This window comes from Alligator sinensis, unplaced genomic scaffold (assembly GCF_000455745.1).
Source record: "Alligator sinensis unplaced genomic scaffold, ASM45574v1 scaffold123_1, whole genome shotgun sequence".
Classification (NCBI taxonomy): Eukaryota; Metazoa; Chordata; order Crocodylia; family Alligatoridae; genus Alligator; species Alligator sinensis.
This window is the reverse complement of record NW_005841985.1, coordinates 385-21626: the sequence shown is the minus strand read 5'-3', so window position 1 is coordinate 21626 and position 21242 is coordinate 385. Positions and strand designations below refer to the sequence as shown.

The following is a 21242-nucleotide window of genomic DNA, read 5'->3' as shown; positions in this document are numbered from 1 at the left end:
ACTCTCCCAATACCTGCTCTAGTTCTGAGCAGCTGAAGTCGGGCTGTAGCACACTGCAGAGTTTGGTCAAGTGCATGCTACTGAATTTTATTGAACTACTAGCAAATTGCCCATCAAGAATCATCGGGGCGGGGACTTCACCTCCTCCCGCCCCCTCTTTGGGTCCGGCCTTCCTTCCCCCCCACCGCTCTGGGTCCATCTGGCCCACATCCACCTGGCTCCCTGCTCCCCTTCCTTCCTGCCATCTCCCCTTCCCTGCTGGCTGTTCTGGGGGGCATCTGGGCTGGGCAGCAGGGGGTGCTGCCACTGTGATCCCCGCTTCGCCCTCAGGCAGGGAGGTGTGGTGAAACCCCACTGCTCAGGTGGCCAGAGCATGTTCGCCATCCGCAAACTTCCCTGGCAGCGGCACAAATTTGGGCCGGCGCAGCCTGGGCTGCCCAGCCAATCTCCGCTCGCCCTCTCAGCAGTGCATGCACAGTCGGCCAGAAGCATTACCGACAGACAGACAGACTAAGCCTTTTATTATATTAGAATTGTTCAGTAGAGAAGGGAAAACAGAAAAGTTAAAATGCCCCCTCCAGGGACTAGGTTCTGAGATGCTTGATTCACTGTGATACTTTCATTTAAATCAAGGCCTGTTCATGTTTGTTTTAGTCATATGTCCAGGTATTCCCAGTGATCCTCAACCAGACAACAACAGTGAGACATTATGTTCTGCCAATAACTCAGACTTCGAGTCGTTCGAGATGTGGTGGGGCAAATCAAAAACCGTGCCATTTTATCTGATTGTTGTTCTTCTGCCTCTGCTGAATCTGAAGTCGCCTTCTTTCTTTGCCAAGTTTAATGTCCTAGGTAGGTAACAGACAATCCTGGAGACTGTATTTGTCATGGGTAAAATACACATAGAATATAGTGAACTGGTACTACCATATGTACTTGAATCTAAGACATGTTTTTCCCCCCCATTTAACATGGGTGGGGGGGAGGAGCCCCTCATCCTGGATTTGAGTACATGGAAGGGAGACAGGGGGCAGGCAACTGCGGTGGTTCTGACTCAGAGACATGGCAGGGGGAGGCACCAGAGGGTGTAGAGATGGAGGGCCTAAGCACTTAGGCGGAGGTGAGAGAAGGGCAAGTGGTGGAAAGGCAGGGGTTGGGAGGCAGGCATTGCAGAGGGGTATGGGGCAGGGGCCACCTGTCCTTGTACCTCTGCTTGCCCTGCTGCAGTGGTGCAGGTGATTGAATTTAAGGCAGCCCTCTAAAGAATAGATTCTGTTCATGGAAAATTCTAATAAATATATTTTCCATGTTTATAATCTCTAGTTATTGGGGCGGGGGGGGTCATCTTAAATTCATAGTAGTCTTGGATGCAGGTAAATACAGTTGTTATCCCAGCTCCTTGTCCCCAAGGTCTCCTGTATTTTTTTTTTTTTGTTTTACCTTTAGTGAAAGATTAGAATCTGCTAGTGAGTTGGACATTTCCCCCCCTGCTGCTTCCTTGGGTAATACCTGAAAATAAGTTTAACTGCACTTGAGATAAATGCTAGAAGTGAGTAGATCCATGCTGTCCTTGTACCCTACGTAAAAAGCTAAGAATAGAGCTATGTTTTAACTGAGAAATTGACCATTCAGGAAAGGCAGCCTTAAATTCTCTCCCTTATGCTCATGCCTTAAAATTATTTATGTTGTAAAATATTTGTTTATACAAATGATATAGAATTATAAAACTTGACACGTTATAAAACATGGTATATAGAGTAAGTTATGCATATACTTTTCATGGCTGCCTTGATTTTCTCTCTCTCTCTCTCTCTCTCTCTAAGCCCTAGAGAGAGCCTATAAAACAAAGCAAGATTGAGGAAAATTGGTAAAGTGGCTTCAAAGTTTTGATTGCATAAAGTGAGAAGCTGAAGCTATTCCTCTGCCTATACACCTATGGAAACCTTAGAACATTAGGAAAATGAAGTAATTCAGCTATTAAATTGATCTTAAAGTTCAGAGCCCTTTCCATTTCATTCCTTAATCTCAGACTATTGTTCTTGATAGTTAGAGGACAAATAATTCCTTTAAGTATTAATTAATAATTAATGTTAGCTCTGAGATATTTCTAGACTGAGATCATGTCTTCCCTGACCCTTATTTTCTAAACCACCTAAACATCAATCCTTCATTTTTTCATATCTATTTCTTGGATATTCATCTCTGTACTGTTGAATTGGTCGCTATATTGTATCATTAATATCAATATGCAGTTTCTTTCAGTCTGCAACTGATTATTTTTGCCCTTTTTGATCAGCTTTTTTTTCTCTGTGCTGTTGAGGGCAGACTTTTGCACTCTCTCTGTTCCAGCCTTAGTGAGATTAAGGCAGACAAGGTTCTTTGGGTGAATCTGATATCTTTTATTAGACCAACTTAAATAGTTGGAAAACAATTATTAAGCAAGCTTTCGGGTTCAAAAACCCTTTGTCAGGCTAAGGAAGTTTCAGCAGATGTTGTGTGCTCTGGATCCAGGAAGAGCACACACCAACTGCTGAAACTTCCTTAGCCTGACGAAGGGTTTTTGAACCCGAAAGCTTGCTTAATAATTGTTTTCCAACTATTTAAGTTGGTCTAATAAAAGATATCAGATTCACCCAAAGAACCTTGTCTGCCTATGTCCTTAGACCAACACGGCTACAACCTACACCCCTGTAACTTAGTGAGATTAAGGCTTTGGTACACAGTCAGTTTTGCACATGCATAATTATGTGTATTGCAAAAGTCCTTAGATCAGGATAATGGAATATGGATCCTGTTGTGTGTAGCTTGTTAGCTCAGGTGAAACTTAAGTCACTAGTAACCAAAAGTGGACCCTAGGGGTGTGCGAAGCGGTTCCCATTTGATTCGGATTCAGCCCAAATCGGGGACAGTGATTCGATTCGTTGATTCAGATCACTATCCCTGATTCAATTCAGCCAAATCTGAAGATTCAATGCTGATTCGGACAATCAGCAATTTGGATATCGACACAGCTTTAAAAGTTATTTCTACATACCTTGAGGTGGTAGGCACGGCTCATGAATGCTGTGATGCTGGGGCACATGGAGAGTCCCACAGGAGCGCGGGGAGACCCTCTGCGTGCTTGGCAGTGAACCCGGAAGTGTGCTGGCCCCCCATCCCCTGCGCCCCTCTGGTTCGGCAATCAGCTGTGGGGGGGTTCCGAAAGCTGCTCTAATTCAAGTGCCCGGAGCATCATGTGTATCAGCATCCCTGCTCTGAAAAATGGTGGCCAGGACACTTGATCTAAAGCTCATTCCATGAGTTTTAGTTAAAGTGCCCCTGCTGCCATTTTTCAGTGCAGGGATGCTGATACAAGTGACGCTGGAGCCTGCTGGAATGTGGTAATTACCATGCTCCAGCAGACTTGATTAATTGAGTCTGCTCCAACACTTTGTAATTCCAGCGCATCAGAGCAGCCTTGCTGCACTTGTATAGGTGGCTTCAGTTTCGTCATTAATTAGGCCCCTTCCAGGCCACTAAACTTACTTGTAGTTTAAATGAATAGATGGTGCTGTAGTACCACTTTCTGAGCTTTGTAAACAGAACTGCTGTTTTAAAAACTTGGTCTGCTTTGCAGGTTTTAGAATGAACAACAACCGTGTTTCTCTGGGCTGGTGACAATTCATTGGGTAGACTTGATATAAAATGAGACATAAATCGTTTCTATTGCAACATAGCCTAATGACAATTGTCTGTCTTGTTTCTTCTGTCTTGTATAGGTACAGTTTCAGTTGTCTACTTAATTTTTCTTGTCACTATGAAAGCTGCATATCTGGGATTCCATATAGAATTCAGCTGGTTCACATCTAACAAATTCTTTGTACCAGGTAAAAGTGTTTTTTAAAAAAAAAGTAGCAATTTAATTTTGAACCTATATCTTGTGCTTTTACTCATTAAAGCACTTTATAAACCTTTGTTTATTATCCTAACAATTCCCCTGTGAGGTATAGTTGGCAAGCAGATATGGACTGTTAATGCAGCAGTTCCAAACTAGGGCTCATGACCCTAATTGGGTCTGTGGTTCCTACAGGTAGGTTTGCAAGCCCTACAAATATGAGGTCATGCATGATCACAAGCTAGCCGGAAGTTAGCTCAGAAGGGGTCAAGGGCCAGAAAGATTGAGGATCACTGTACTTATGCCTCCAGAGACTCTGGACCAGGTTTGGGCAATTTGGCCCAGAGGGAAACCTAACCTTTGTTCCCCACTTCCCTGCACCCCTTCCCCTGGCCCAAGTCCCTGGCACATGGCCAGATTGGGCCAGTGCACACTGTGATCCCGCCACCACCTCAGGCCATGTGGGTGCGGCTAGCACAGCTCCTGCCTGACCCAGCCACATGCCGGGGACTTGGGCCAGGGGAGGGGGTGCAGGAAGATGGTCAGAACACAGTGTGGGACTGGCCCAGCCAGACCCAGACAACATGTGGCTCCTGGCCCCCTTCTCCCTGCACCCTCTCTCTGGCCCCAAGTCCCTGGCATGTGGCCTGCTTAGGCAGGAACTGTGCCTGCTGCACCCATGTGGCACAAGGCAGCATGTGGGAATATAGCATGGCACTGGTCTAGCCACATGTCTGGCACTTGGGGTGGCAGGGTGGGTGCAGGGTGAAGGGGACTGAGAGCAATGGGTTGTCCTGGACTGATCAGACTGGTGCCATGAAGCGTTCCCAGCTTCTCCCTGCACTTCCACCCCCGCTCTAAGTTCCCGGCATATGGTCAGGCTGGGCCAGTGCTGCACTGTGTTCCCATGCACTGCTTCAGGGTGGGAGCTGGGTGCACATGGGTGCAGCTGGCATGGCTTCTGCCTGAACTGGCTGCGTGTTGGGGACTCAGGGTCAAGTAGGAGCTGTGCTGGGGTTGGGCAGACTTGGTGCTGGGGTCAAGCAGGAGCCACAGCTGCATTCATATGGCATAGTCCAAAGCGGCACATGGGAACAACGCAGTGTCCACACCCCGACCAGGCCCTGGACTGGCAGAGCCTAGATAACCTGTGGCTCCTGGGCCTTTTCCCTTGCACACCCCCTCCCCCACCAGCTGGGAGAACTTTGGCTTGCTGGGAGCCAGGCTCTATGGCCTGCAAAGGGCTGCAGCGTCAAAGCAGTGCACAGTTAGCCTTGCTGGGCAGAAGCCTGACCAGGAGCTTAGCCCCCGCCCTGCCTTGGAGTATACAGAGGGGGGTGGGGGAGTGGGCTGGGCTGAGTGGTGGCTGCTGCAGTCAGCTATAGCTAGGGTAAACAAGAAGAGCCATAGGTGCTAAAAGTCAAGGCAGCCATGGGCCAGGTACAGTGCTCCTTTAGAGGAGCAGCAGCAGGCTGGATAGAATCATGTGGTGGAATGGATCTGGCCAGTAGACCATATTTTGCCCAACCCTGCTCTGGACTCTGCTCAAGTCCTCTGTAAGTAGAGTAGCAAAGGTACAGAAAATCTTTCTTCCCTTTGCCTGAGCTTGGACACAGGATATGGCAATAACAGTGCATTAAGTCCTACAAACCCAGGGGAGGAAGGCCGTTGAGTGGTACCTCCAGCTATACCACGTGCTGAGGAGCTAGCCAGGGCACCATTCCTGCATTATGGTGTAAAGTGCTAGCTGTACTCTTTTAGTGCTTGGAGATTACAAAAAAACTAACAATTAGTTATTAGAGAGAGGCTTATTTGTAGCAGTCCAATAGGCAGGGCCAACCCTGGGGGGCACGAATCAGGGCAACTGCCCCAGGCCCCGCACTTTGTGGGGCCCCACAGACAGTGCTGTACAGGCCCCTCTGTGGCCACCATGCACCGCTGCTGCCAAGCATGCTGGCTCTGCTGCCGCCAAGTGCTGCCAGCTCCAGCTGCTTGTCAACCTTCCCCCCCCAGGCCCCACACAGCCCTAGGGACAGCTCTGCCAATAGGTACTTCCATGCCTGTCTTATATTCCAGGTTCTTAAACTAGTACTCATCCCCAGCTACTGAGTGCACCTCATCCCTGCTCCCCACTCAGAGTCCTTAGTCTATGATTTAGCTCTACATTTTTAAATTCCCATCAATTTTCCTTTTTGCCAGCTTATGTAACTAAATTTTATTGATGCCACTCAATTGACATAATGTCCACATGGGGATTTAAAATGGCTTAACTGAAACAGTTATTTGGGTGGATTCAATACTATTGTTAAACTCAAACTGGTCTTGTATAGAAGACCACAGCAGACCGGCTAACTAGTATGTATTATATATTCCTGGCTAGGAATAATGCTGAAAACAAGCTTACTAGCTTAGCTAGCTTCTAGCTTGTTCCTTCATCTTTCTATAAATGAAGGTTGTTGGTGGTTTTATCATTCAAATAAATAGAACTCTATTGCAATGTCTAATGCCAGACCGCAAGCAGAATCTGGATAAAATACTATATTTACTTGAATATAAGATGACCCCCCAATAATTAGATTTTATATATAAAAAATGTATAAAATTACTATTTTCCACATATAGAATCTAATTATTGGAGGTTTACCTTGAATTTGTCCTCTTTCTACTGCTACAGCAGGGAAAATTTAAATCAGGGGGGTCAAATAGCCCCCCTGCCCTCTGTCCCTCTCCCCCACCTTCTTCCCCCTTGTCCCCTTCCATGTGCTTAAAGAGAGCAGGCACAGCCAGTAAGGAACTGAGAAGCAAATCTGGAAACACTGACCTAGAAATAAACATACCTGTAGGCAGTATTCTCTCTAAGCTGTGTGGCGTGCATGGCCATGTACATTGCACAGCTTAGAAGGAATGCTGCCTGTAGGAATTTACATACAGGAAAATTATTATAGGTACTCATAGACTTGGTTCATCCAGAATTGACCAAGTTTACCTCTTTTAAACTCCTGCAAGTTTTAGCACAGGTAATTCATAAACACACTTTTAAGCAGCACTTCTGCTATGCATGATATTAGTCCAAAGCCAAAAGGCTCATGATTTACCATATAGGTCACTGGACTGGGCCCCAGCAGGGAAGACAGCATTTCAAGCCCAGGTGACCCCACAGCTCAGCACTGGTCAGTATGTGCATGTACATCAGATATTCCCTACAAAGGATCCATGTGGTAATTAGCCCTCCATTCATGACTAGAACCAGGTGTTCTTGTTACAAGTCCTGGGATCCTCCAAAAAATTCTATGTAGATGAGGCATAGGGCAACCTGGTCCAGCTTCACCTCACAGAGGGTGGGGTCACACTAATCATATGCAACAAGCTGAGAGAAAGGGGGGGCGGGATGACAGAGGGATTCTGGGTAAGATGTTTAGGGCCCTGTTCAGTGATGCTTGCCAGACATTTAAAGCTGGTGAAGAAACGGGACTTCTTAGAAATGGGAAACAAAGACATAGCCCAGCTGTGAGGGTAAAGAGGAAGCTGAAATATATTAGTTGTTGTGGCTCACCATGACTTGGAAAAAGAGTCAGCATTGAGAGGACTGAGCACAATGGATACTCCTACAAAATTTATCGCACTAACCTGTTCTTGTGGTCAGTTCCCATCAGTGTCTTGTCCTTTTGGCTAAACTCAAATATAGCATTTCTGGTACCATAGGGAAGGTGTCAGGGCTGGCCTTGGCCCTCCTGGTGCCAGCCTGGTATTGTAGTACCCCCAGGCACGGTTCCAGTTTTCTGCGGAGGCAACACTTCACTGTTTCTTTTTGTTTTATTTTGTTTTTAAGCCACCCCCCCTACACACACACACACACACACACACACACACACACACACACACACACACACACACGTTCCCATCAGTATGTTTGTCCCATGTGGGCCATGTGTTTTATAGTTATGCTCAGTGTCGGCTACATTTAACTTCATAGTCAGTTTCCATCGCTGAGCACGTGTTGCTTTCAGCAGCAATTTAATGATAGACAACGCATTTAATCAGGCTTCTTTGTATGTGAATGTAAGATGAGGGGCTTTTTCACCCCATATTGATTGGGGGAAACTTCGTCTTATGTTCTAGTAAATATGCAGTTCTCTATCATGCCCTATTTGGCAGAAAACTAACTTTTCCTTTGTCTGCAACTCTCAAACTATTAGATCAGTGATTCTCAGCCATGATGCTGTGAGATCCTTTCAAGGGTGTTGCACAATATTAGTACTATTAGGTATGCAAAAATTTATACATAATTCTCAAGATAAATCCAGAGATTTAAAAAAATAATCCATAGTTTCAAAAACGTTCTGACTTGTTGTGGTCTTTTGGAGTTCTTTGCAACAGAAGAGTTATTCTGCTGTGTTCCTGAACTAAAAATGAGTGAAAGCTAAGAGCCGGTATTTTCTGAGGCATGTTTTGAGTTTAACAAGAAATGCCTGGGGCCTAAAAAGGTACAGAAGCACTGTATTAGATCCAGTAACTTCCTGAGAACAGCTATATACAAAACCCAAATATAAGCCTCTAGGGTGAATAGTGTGCAAAAGTGGTTTCAGTAAGCCCCTCAATCCTTCTGAGATGCTGATCTCAATATTTTTGGATTGTATAGGTTCATATCAATGCTATCTAACATTTTCTCTAAGGAAGAATGTAGTGAAGGAGGAGGAGGGAAAGTATTTTGGGGACAAGCCAATTATCTTTATTTGCTTCCAGTGTAATGATAGCATTTGACTGACCTGTATAGAAATGCTTAATGGCCTAACTAAAGTTAGACCCACTTAGACATTGTTTCCACAAACTGACAGCATTATGGGTAATATGGTACTTTAGAACACTCAAAGTCAGATAGCTAGACAGAAAAGCTGGTCTTAATGCAAGATTTATCTGGATGGGGAGAACTGCTGTGCACACATCCAGGAGTTGGGACTTGGACTCTACAGATTTTTCCCTTGCCAAAGTGTTACAGTAATGGGATAAAATGAGCCTTCAGAAAAACTGGATTCTAGCTTATATTTCGTTGGTTTGCCACAAAAGTTGGTTTCTAGCTAGCTGCTGAAATTAAGAATTATAAAGTGCTAATCCTGGCCACTGCCAGTCCTAGACAGAGGCTAGGATTAAAAAAAAGATATTTCAGGATGCTTAGCTGAAATACAGTCCTGCTTCCTCTCTGAGAAACCCTAGATGACCTTCATTTGAAAATATGGTTTGAACTTGAATTGTACCAGCAGTCCCAGACTGTTCATAGTATTCCCGGTTACCCATACAGAGCAAAAAAGTTCATATCCAGCATTTCTGAAAAGTCTGTGGATGAGAACAAAATGCATACAAACTACAGCTGGTTTACATACCTAGGATCAACTTGAAACCAGACTGGTTTTTACTGTGCTTGAGGTTCAAGTTCAGTGCTGTTTTAAGTGGTTTTAGCAATTCAGATTGATTTACAGTAGCCTACATTGCTGTAGGTCACAATAAGTTGTTGAGTGCACAGTAATGTGGATTATTTTGGCAAGAAGATCAATATCCAGAGATATGGACATAAAGCACATGGCTAGTATATACGCACACATAATAAGCTTTATCTAGTGTCATTGTTGTGGGAAGAATGCGACGCAGACTGTAAAGAGAAGTTCCAAGTCTAGAAGCAGCTTACTTTTCACTAGTTCTAGCCTTATTATAAGGTGAGACATTTAACTGGTAGCACATTAACAATAAAAAAGCATTAAGAAATGACATTGAAACCAGAACAACACCCTCGAGAGAGAGGAGTATTCTGTTATTTTGCAGTTGCCATATCTTGGCAGGTACATAGGTAATATCTTAGAGTACCATCTTGGCTAACATTACAGCATCAGTGAATAAGCATTACTGGTACAGTATCAGTGTTCCCCAAAGTATATTGTCTTCTGACATAGCACTTCTGCAAATGACACTAAATGCAACAGTGCAGGGCCCAGGAGGGTAAAGATGCTGGTTATATAGTGTTCTTTATAACCTCCACAAAAGGACAGTATTTTGGGGAGTCTCTGAGTCCTTTATTATAAAGCATCCATTTGGGTCTCCCCTTAGAACACCCACAGTTGTCACCTCTCTTCCTTGGAGGGGAACTTAGTAATGCTGTCTAGAATGACCAATGAGAAAGACTTAGACAGCAAGAAGCTGCTACAGACACGGGCTAGAAACAGACATCCTCTTTGGTGCACGATATGTCATGGCACAGCTGGTCTGCTTCATGAACTTGTAACAGACATTGCTGGGGCTGTGATCCCCCCAGGGTTGATCCTCTGCCTCTTCTAGGACTTCAGGAACCCAATCCTGGGAGAAAAGGGCCCCTGGTCCACCATCCCAACTTGTGGCACACATCTACAAGTGGAGAACTGACATTGTAGACATGTCCTCATGTTGGGGCATAGAGGAATCGCCCAGCATGAGATTTAATTGCGAGTTGGGAGCTCTCTTAGGGCTTCCCCATCTGCTTGTACATGATGCCCTGATCCTGGGGTGTCAGTGAGAAAAGTGCATCAGGTGCCAGCATCTCTGTTATGCTGCTGCCTTTGGCTTAAGGCTCACGTGCAAGCAGAGGGAGAAACTCCTAGGGCAGCTCCCCGCCTCTGTGCTTGCAGACCTCTGTTGAAGGAATGATTCCCCACTGTGGTGTGCAAATGAGGGGAGAAGTCTTCTGCATTTGCAGATGCATGCTGGGTGAATGATTCCCTGTGGGGAGCTCCCCTAGGAGCTTCCCCTGCTGCTTGCACATGGCCCCTGACCCAGGGGCGGCAGCATGATGGGCACATTGGTGTCCAGTGTGCTTCCTCCCCCCACCACCTCCGCCCTGCTAGAGGATTACCCCATACCCTGCAACCTCATATTAGGGAATCTGCAAGCAGGGGTTTTCCTGCTTGCAGGCTCTTGCCCTAAGTCAGACCTGGACACCCAGGCCCTTTTTATCCCAGGATTGGGCCCCTGAGGTCCAGGGAGTTTCTACTTAGGGTAGCAAGAGAGTGCAGCAACCCACGCTGTCCCTTAAGTGAACAAACATCAGGTGCAAGAGGGCAGCACAAACTGTTAGTACCTTTGTTGGTGCCACAAAAATTCACTTAGCTTTTGTGCTGCTATAAATAAAAATTATGGTGGCACAAAGTTGACATCTGTTTGCTTGCAGCCAGAGTATCTCTATAAATAGCTGACTTGTCAAGGCCTTAGGTTGCCCATGGAATTATATTGTTAGAAGAATAAAAGCTTTTTTTTTTAATATTGTGCAAAGTGGGGAGTATCAAAACAATATCCAACTACTAAAGGTTAAGAAGAACCTTTTATTGTGAAGGCAAGTTCTAGATTAGCTGTTTTATTGCATGGTTTTTATACTTGCTGCCTAAGCATTTGGTCCAGGCCTCTGTCACAAACTGGATACTGTCCTGGTCCCATATGAAAACTCCTGTTGTCTTGTAATCAAGCAATACACTTTAACTCTGAATGTTTGTTGCATTTTGGTATCTGTTGTTCATTCCACTGTTGCAAATAACACTGATATTTTCCTTTTCTCCCCAAGAATTTAGAATTCTGTTTCCTCAGTTTACAGGAGTTCTGACACTAGCCTTCTTCATCCATAACTGTGTTATCACCCTACTTCAGAATAACAAAAACCAAGAAAACAATGTGAGTGACTTTGAAAGAAATTGTTGGTTTGTAGCTATAGATGCCAGAGTTGATATATTCCTATCTATACTTTTCTTGAAATTGATCTGGGTGCTGCAACAGGTGCAGAACACACAGATCTCTTATTCTCTAATAATAGTCAGTGAATCAATTATGTTTGCTGTCTGCCAGTGCATAATGGTTATGTTTATAAATAATTCAGGTATAATCCTTGCTTAGGAACTTAATATCATTTGACATCGGGCTGATAATAGCCCTGACACATCCCCACTAGGAAAGAGAAAATGAGACAAAAGTGGGACAGAATTGCAGCATTCTGAAAGTGACTGCTTTGGGGATGATAAAGCTCAAGCATCTTTAAGTATAATTATCACTGTGCTCAATGACCTGAGCTGCTGATGTGCCTAGATTTAAGGTTTTAATCTGGGCACACTGAGTTCTTAGTTTGAAATATAACAAGACTAACATTACAAAATATTCAGTTGTGGCTTAAAGCACTGATTTTGATGATTGAGAAGTGAGGCTCAAATTCTGTGCCACAGTATGGATGATATGAACTATGACCACCTATGATTTAGTGATTCATGCACTAATTTCTTAGGCTTTGTGAGCCAAGGATGGCTGACCAAAAATAATATCCTAGGGGATTCGTGGGTTCATGATTTCTTCTCTGAAAGCCCTCTAGCATGTTAAAAGCACTAATGAATATAAATTAATAATTAAATAATAAGGGAGGAAGGAAAACTCGGTGAGTTTCTTGTTGCTAAGTTTTTTCTCAAAATCTTCTCTCATTAAAAAGAGAAGGATTTCCCTTCCATTTGCAAGAGTCAGTTATTTTGGTCTCTTAATCCTGAGGATGCTTGTTATCTGTGTGGAGGAGGCCAGATGCCTCCATACCAATTTCGCAACCTCTCCCTGTAGCAGTACCTGGAACCTGCTTTTTGCTACTTCTGTTGTATGAGAAAGCAGGAAGTTGCAGCATATTAATTGTATGGTTACACAATTATAACATTGTATTAACTTTTCCAAGTGTTTTTGATTAAGTTTAAAGAATGTATAGCCAGAGTAGCCATGATGGATCTCAGACAGCACAGAGGTCTGCCCATTCCACATCTTTGAGGAAATGGTAAAACAGCACAGCAGAGAGATCATATCTCTCCTTTTGTATACGTCAGGAAGGAAGTAATGGTAGATGCACAGACCATTTAGGCTAGATCATGCCCCTAAAATCTATGTTGGCAAAAGAGTCCTTGTTTATACAAGCTCAAGTAGTATCGTTTAATCGGATTAGGCTGCAGTCATAATTTTGTGAAATATTTTATAGTTTTGTGGCACCCTCTTATCCATAAATCCAAAGCACTTTGCAAACATTAATTAAGCCTCAACATTTCTGTGTGGCTTAATGTTATGTAATATAATTCAATTTATAGGCCAACAAATTGAAAGTATGCTTCTGTTAGCAGGTGTGCTAGTGGAGGCACCTGTTTTTGGTGATAACTTACAGCTTCTCATTGTAGAGAGTTTCAGAGGTGTACAATTCCCTTCTGCCCTGTTTAAGACTAGATTTCATGGGGTCACATGGAAAATTCCTTGTTTAATTCATTTTCCCCCTTCAATTAACTTTTTATGAGAATTCTCTGAAGAGCTGCAGAAGTGCACAAATGGAAAGTACTGCTACAGGTTGTGTTACACCTTGTTGAAACCGGTGCATACAACAAGCACTCTGCCTCTGGGGAAAAAAATCTAAAGAAAATAATCAAGTTCCTTTTTATAGAGCCAGAAAGCTGAAACAGTAACAGTTCCCACACAGAATACAAACACATGGCTTCACTCAAAACAAAAACACATGGATGGAGAATTTCTTTGACTGCTGCTGTAGTTCAGGGGTTTTGAGTGTGAGAAAAGCAGCAAGAAAACACTATGGAGAGAGAGCAAAAAGCAAGTGATTCAGCATGAGCACTGGGAACTAGGCTTTGAGGAAAAAGCTGGAGAGGTTATGAGTAGTCAGGTGAAGTGACTTGGTTTCTTTGCTCACAGTTCTGTCTCCTATTTGATTACATTTGTGTTTTTGAAAGTAAGACTTAGTGTGTTCTTTGTAAATAAATAGGATTGTATCAAAGAAACCTAGCCCCGTCTTTAGTTTTTCCTTTTACCCAAAACAACATTCGGGACCATGAATTTTGACCAACCAGCTGGATCATGAAGAGGAAGCAGTGTATTATATACAGTTAGATGTTATTAATGATAGATTTCTTTGTAGCTGGCGCAGTGAGGGATGCTGGGCAGAATTGGCCCTGCTTGCCCATGCACCCACCATTGCGCAGCAATCTGGGAGATGAAGTCTGACCCTGTGGTGCCTAGTGGGCAGGACTGCTTCTGCTCAGTGTCCCCTACCATGCCAGCATAGACTAGAGCCCCATCCACCTGGCACCATGCAGTGGGGGAGGCAAGGGGGGGAACTGAGCCCTCCTGCCATGGCCCCCCCAGCCAGGGTCTACACAGTGGGTGGTGGGGAGGCCAAAAGGCAGGGGCATTCCCCCCCCCCATGCCTCTGAGCCCTGTTCCTGCCTGCTGGTGTCAGCCAAGCCAGGCAGTACAGGAGTGGGGGAGCTGGGGAGGAGCAGAGTTAAGATGCTACAGCCCCAGGCAGGCTCATGCTCCCACTCCTGCTGCTGCTCTGGAGCCAGCCTCAGTCTGACTGCGGGGAACTTGTGGATGTGCACGTGCATGTGTGGCCCTGAGCAGCTCATCAAAGCTGGTGAAGTGGCCCTTCAGCCCAAATAATTGCCCACCCTTGTATTAACCCTGAGGTTGGGAGCCAGTTTAACCGGTGAGGAAACCAAGGCAGAAAAGTTGCCTGATACATTTTTTGTTTTTTTGTTTGGGGTTTTTTTGTTTGTTTGGGGGGGGTTGGTGTAGCTTCTTACAGAAAATATGGGCAAAACCAGACATAAAACATAGATCATCTGACTCAAAACTCCAGAGGAAGGAGCTGAAGTCAGCAAGCTGTGTTACAAGCAGGAGGCAAATTAGAACCCAAATAAGTTTGCTATTAGTAAGGGGCCTCGCTACTGTGCTGGGCCAAAGTTGAATGGTCCCTCCTACAGCCAGAGAAGGGTTGAAGGCTTTTGTTTGCTGGGCTTTTTGTTTCTTTGCTGCTAAGCCTGTATTTTTTCTTTTTAAAGGACTGGCGAAGGAGATCCTAAGCCAGCCTGTGAGGCAGCGGGTTCACTGACGCACTTACATTCCTTTAGTGTGATCAACCTAAAATGATCAGTTTTTATACTTTCTAATTGATGCAAATAATTTTATATTCATTATAACTTCTCATACTTTAAAACCTCTCCAATTTGGTGCCACACTTTGCCTTTGCTATGCCATGCTCAGTCACCCAATTCTCCCAAATCTCTAAAGGCACAGTCTTGTCTTTCTTCTTGTCCATCCTTGATACTCATCTCTTCTTTAAAGCATACACTAAATAGCAACTGAATATGGGCAAAGAAGGTGGCATACAGTTATGTCTACAACTGACCAGCTGTGAATTTTCATCCTTATACCTTTTTTTCATATTTCTTTCCATCCCATCTCTCCTTCCCTTCCCTCCCAACTACCTGGCCTGCTGCTTCCTTTTATCTATCATCTCTTTGGATTTTAAACTCTTTGGGCCAGGGACTGTGTAAGCAGGTGTGCACTTCTGCCCTGCTGCTGTGCTGGAAGTCCACAGACCTCCATCTTGTCCTCCCACTCACCTGGCATATCTTGATAGTAAAATTATATCCAGGAGGATGGGTGACTATTGGAGCGAGGGTCAATCTGGCAGAGTCACTGGTCTTCTGCAGGGCTTCACTTCCCCTGTTGTGGTTGGGAATGCAGTAATCCCTAGCCTTTTTAAAATGTGGTTGTACTTCAAAAAGCAATTATCTCAAAATGTTCTCATCTTCTCAAGCAGCCTATTCAGTCTCATCTGCTGAAAATAAGCTTTGGGTTTGGCTGATGCATCAACAAAGTTAAGTTCTGTTTTATAAGCGTTTTGTTATAGGATTATGCGCAAGCCAAAAGACTTTTAGGTGTCTAGAAAAATTGTCTGTTAAGTAAAACAAGATTTATTTTTTTTTAATCCTTCGTATGCTTGCTGCACAGATTGTGGGAATGTACCAAATATAGAACCCCAGAATGCCATTTTTAGAGAAATGGCAGTAAATCTCCTGGTTTGATTCCCTTCTATAGGGAAGTAGCATTTAAAGTTGTCTTCTGCTCTATTTCCTGGACATTTTGAATGGTTCAGGTATCTCCAGGTATCTGGTACATTTGTGCTAAGAGGTAACTGCTAGTATGAAGAAGTATGTCTTCTGTTGTCTTGCTAGTTCCTTCAGTTCACTTCTGTGACTCGATCAAACCTTTATTTAGTCCAGTGGCTCCCAACCTCGGGGCGTGACCCAAATCAGGGTCGCAGGGGGTCCGCCCCTCACTCTGCCCCTCCCATCTGCAGGGTCTCCTGGCACACGGTCTGCACAGCTCTCACCGCTGCTGCCCCCTGCAATCCCAGGTATGAGCAAGGCAGGGGTGGGCGTCACAACCTGGATTTAGGGTTGCAGCAAAAAAAGGTTAGGAGCCACTGCTTTAGTCATTGCAGACAAAGTTCTGTTCAACCCTTAGTTTTTGTTCGCCTGCTTTCTTGTTTGCCTTTCCATTAGGCAGCAGTCTAGCACTAAATGTCAGTACATTTCAAACAGTGGGGCATAAATTTCATGCTGTAAATATACATGAGCAAGCAAATTGTTGTGGTGTATCTGGTTTCTATAATTACCATGGTTACCATTGTAATAAGTATCTGGGTACTAATATAGGTAACTTTATTTTAATGTGTGGCTCTGCACATGTATCATGTACTATCACTTTAAACACTGGGATTTGAAAATTTAAGTTGTAAAGGGATTTTTGCTAAATGTAAGGCAATCTCTTCCTTTTCTAATTTCTTTTGGCTGTATTTTAAATAGCTACATCAGAAGTCCACGAGAGCTAGAAGACTAGACGTTAATGACTAATTGGAGAGAGAGTTAGTTTTGGATACATGGTTAAGAAAGGTAGTCAGGGTTCCTTTAGTATCGTGCATGTTGACTTGTTGAATAATTCTCATATGGGAGTATAAGATACTAAAGAAGACAAGGACCACTTGAAGTACATGCTTATGGGAAAATGTATACCTAATACATAAACTTTGTGAACAGGTATGAGGAGGAAAATTAGGACAGATTTTTCGGGTCTGTTAATCGTGATCATGTCCCTCTAAATCCTAGGAAAATAAGGTCATGTATTGAAGTGTTACTGGTAATCCTTTAAGAAGCTGATTACTAGCAGTAGCTGGTTTAGAAACATTAGCAGCATTGGTTTAGCAAATGGTAATTATCTGCATACGGCACCACTGGACTTTTATTAACACAGAGTCTAGCTAGTTAATGACCAGAAACAAATGGCTTCATAATACACTTCCAAAAAAGTGATTGATATAGGCTAGTTAACCTTTTAAAAACATAGTTGCTTTTTAGTTAATGTAATGTGTGTTTGTGTGTGAGTTTTGCAGGTCAGAAAACTATTTCCAAAGCTTGAGTATTTTCCCATTATTGTTAATTGTTCTGTGACCTTTAATAATAATGTAGAGGTATCATCCATTTTTAATGTATTACGTGTTCTAAATTTAGGCCAAGATTTTCAAAAGTGGGTGGTAATGTTAGGTTTCTGAATCCAATTATACTCTAGGCACCTAAATATGGATTTAAGAGCTGAACGTTATCACCCACTTCTGAAAATCTTGGCCATAATCTAAAATGCTTATATGTAGAATGTTGTATAACTCTTCAAATAAACCAGCCTGATATAGTGTGTTTAGTATGCTGTTAACCAACTGGCTGTGTAAATTTAGACTATTTGCTTTATATTTTAATGGTAAAATAAAAAGAAAACGTTCTGTTTTTGTTTTTGGCAGGTGAGAGACCTTTCCGTTGCTTATTTCCTCGTAGGGTTAACATATCTCTATGTTGGAGTGTTGATTTTTGCAACATTTCCTTCTCCACCATTGTTCAAAGAGTGTATTGAGCAGGTAAGGAAGGATACCTTACTGCACTGTACTTTCAACACTGACCCTTAATTTAATGTGTAGAAAAGCTCTACTGTTTATTATTTCTTTTCCCCAACTTCTCTCCAACTATCTTTGATGTGGACTTCTTAGAACAATGACTGTCTGTCTTTTCAATCTGTTGAAAGTGACTAGCACCTCATGGGCACCTCCCATAAATTATTGAAAAATGATGGCAGCATTTTCATGCCTGCCTGCCTGCCAGTAATTCTCTAAGGACAGGTATTAAAACAAATAATAACAAAATTAACTGTTTTGACTGGGAGGACCAAAAATAACGTCAAAATCAAACTTGAGTTGGCTGGATTTTTAGACATTCTTGGGGGTGGTTGTACTAGGCTGGTTGACTTATCTCAAAACTGGTGAACTGTAACCTGAACAATTCAAGCATCCTTAGGATTTTATCTTGAAAAACCTTAATCTAATCAATGAGTAATTCTAGTAAATTTATAGGGCTAATCATAGACACCTAAAGCTAAGTATGTGCAGATCAGTGTCTTAGACTACAGGGGCCATTGCTATCTATATATGCAGTGCTTAGCACTGTGAGGGGTCTTGACTGCAAAATGGATCCATTGAATACTAGTTCAATATAAATAAATAATCCTGGCAGGAGGACTGTCATACCCAGTTGGCACCCTTAATCCCTTTTTTTTAATCTACTTTAAATATAGGGGTTGTCTCTTTTCATGAAGTATTTAATGCAAGAATTCATTGAGTGCTAAGTGTTTTGCAGAGAGTGTAGCAGTGAAACAGCACATGAAAGGATGTGCTGACAAGTTAGATAAAGACTGAAGGTGGTTTTTAATGATGAAGCTCTTCTATAACTTCCCTGAAAGCATTTTATTGACTGGAAAAGCCATGATTAAATAATAGCTGGCAAGCATTTTTTGTCTCTGCTTTATATTGTGAGTAGTTACACGGTTACAGGACTTCTCATATTTCCGTGGCAGTTGAACCATATAAAATTCACTATATTTAACACTTGTCTCAATTTGTAGAATTAATCGATTCGTTATTGCTATAGAATTCAGTTGGAATGACTATAACGTAATTACAAAAATGTCTCTCTCATGACAGTTTCAATTCCAGAAAACAAGCAGAAAGTCTTGTGAGCTTTCATAGGGAGGAAGGAATGATTTACTCTTTCACTGGTACCAAAAGGTGTTTGTGTGTGTTATTTGTCACTTAGATCTGCTAGAATATCATTATTTCTAAGGTTGAGAGAGAGAATCAAATAAAACCTAGAGCCATTACAGTTTTCTGAAAGGTTATCAGTAGTCATAATGGATTCATGTAAAGACAGAAAGTCCTTGCCAAATAAAATTACATGCCACTTCCATATTCCTGAGTTCTCAGGAATGGCTGGTATATAGAAAATTAAATGTTACCTGGTGAGGCCAATTTAGGGATGGGATCACCAGCCTTTCCTATCACAATATTTAGGTTTGTATGTTGTTGCATACCAGTTGTATGAGAAGGAAGATGATTTCAGTTCACCTAATTGACTTGAAAGAGTCTTCTTACACTTATTACCCCTTCTCTCCATACCCCCCAGCTGTTATCAGCACTGTTTCTTTAAACTTTCTTTATGTTAGAATTTTTTAGACAATTTCCCGAGCAATGACATCATGTCATTTGTTGCAAGAATGTTCCTGCTGTTCCAGATGATGACTGTGTATCCATTGCTGGGCTATCTTGCACGAGTTCAGCTGTTAGGACAATTCTTTGGAAATGTTTACCCAAGGTAAAGACTCTACCTACTGTCAAGTTATTGACATACATTACTTAACTGGCTTTATAATTTTGTCAGAAATTAAGGGAAGGCTGCCATGGGCTTTTCCATGGAGTTTATAGAAGTACCTCCACACTTGTGGAGAGTGTGTATTGAACAGGTGTGAAATATATACTCTTGACCTGCCCAGTCAGGATCACAACAAATTGGTAGGGTAGCAGGAATAAACTTCAGATTCTCCAAAGCGTTCTGTGGATAACCAGAAGACTTTGATCAGTGTCAGACCTTTCTGTATTTATTTAAATAGCCATGAAAATGAATTTTTTAAAAGTTGCTGTTGAAGTATTAATCCTTTTCCTTGACAGAGCAAAAGGACTAAATCACTGATAAAGAGTTCTCTACAAATCGTTGAACATACACACAGCACATACGCGTATGCGGATTGGGCATACACCCACCCACCCATGCCTGCAGATCAAAGCTTTCAGAAAAGAGCACATTCTTTTTATTTGCTTAATTTAATAAACAAAAGACTCATTCCTTGTTTTGTGTTAAATAGAGTAAATAGCACATTTTAGGTTGATTGTTACCTGTAATATTTAAAAGTATGTTACTGTTTTTACAGAAATAGCTTTTTATATGCTTATTTTAGAGCTGACACACCCTGAATCTGAACATTGCCTGAACTTCGAGGAAGTGCAGCTCTAGAGAGAGATTTTGCATCTCAGACCCATTTTTAGTTTGCTTAAATGAAACCCAGAACATTATATATTTGGTGCACTGGTTGAATTTGTCACAGCTCAGGGGGAATTTGGCACTTGTCTCTAAGTGCCTTTCTTATTTTAAATTGTGATTTAATGTTGATCAGAAAAAATGATCTACAGAGAAAAGGCTGTTTTCCCTCTGACATCAGTGGTAGCACATCTGTCTCAAGGCATTTTTTTCAAGCTTCAGGATTCTGTTGGGAACTAAAATACACTAAGCTTCCCAAAAATGTTTTTCTAAAATTAGGTGTCTAATAAATGGCTTGATTTTCAAAAGTGCTAGGCAGTTAGCAGTTCAACTTTGAGACCTAAGAGGAGCTGACTTCTATAAGCTAGTACTCTTAAAAACCAAGTCATGTATTTAAGTTCCTGAATCTGGATTTAGGCAGCCACTGTTGAAGATCTTAGTCTTAGTCTTTATCTAGTTACTGTCTTTAAGTCACTCTTTACCTTATTTCTTCTGGTTAAAAAAAAAAAAAAGTTCGTAAGCCATCTCAAACTCTTCTTGGCTTCCTCAGTTTTGCAGGGGCGCTTAACCTCCAGCCAGTGCACCAAATGAAGCCTGCAGAACCATCGGATCTGGCCTATGAGGCTCTCCGTGGATTCAGAAATTTGGCGGTGGACAAATGGTGGCCACCTGTCCCCTGCCAAATTCCCAAACCCCAAGCCCTGTGTGCCTGGTGGGAGCTGGACCACACCCTCTTCACCCTGCAGGGCCAGGTTGAGGCTGTGCCATGCCACGCCACACCATGTCACCTTCTCCCCGCTCCCTCCCACACAAGGTTGGGCCATGCTCCCTTTTTCCCCTGTGAGCCAGGCCATGCCTCCTGCCCCCACAGGGCTGGCTTGGATTGAGGCTGGGTCATGCCCCTTTCCCCTTGCCACAACGCTGGGCCACACCCCCTTTTCCCCTGCAAGGCTGGGCTTAGGCCCCTTACCCCCCTGCATGGCCAGGCTCGGGCTGAACAACTCCCCGCCTCTCCACATGGCTGAATGATGGCCAGTGCACTGGCCCCAGGTGCTGGATCAGAACCACCATCCAGCCTATGGTCA

The 21242-nt window shown here is 43.1% G+C and overlaps 1 protein-coding gene across 2 annotated transcripts in view; it reads left to right on the top strand.

The window, feature by feature from the left end:
* Positions 1–19920, top strand: part of SLC38A9 (solute carrier family 38 member 9) — a 41310-nt gene extending 21390 nt beyond the window's left edge. For both annotated transcript variants that reach the window (XM_006021263.3, XM_025201154.1), the window contains 6 exons: positions 655–852; positions 3759–3866; positions 11451–11557; positions 17541–17654; positions 19289–19437; positions 19791–19920. In XM_006021263.3, the coding sequence (XP_006021325.2) occupies positions 655–852; positions 3759–3866; positions 11451–11557; positions 17541–17654; positions 19289–19437; positions 19791–19812 (698 nt within the window). In that variant the 3' untranslated portion in view covers positions 19813–19920. The remainder of the gene's footprint in view (positions 1–654; positions 853–3758; positions 3867–11450; positions 11558–17540; positions 17655–19288; positions 19438–19790) is intronic.
* Positions 19921–21242: the final 1322 nt, after the last annotated feature.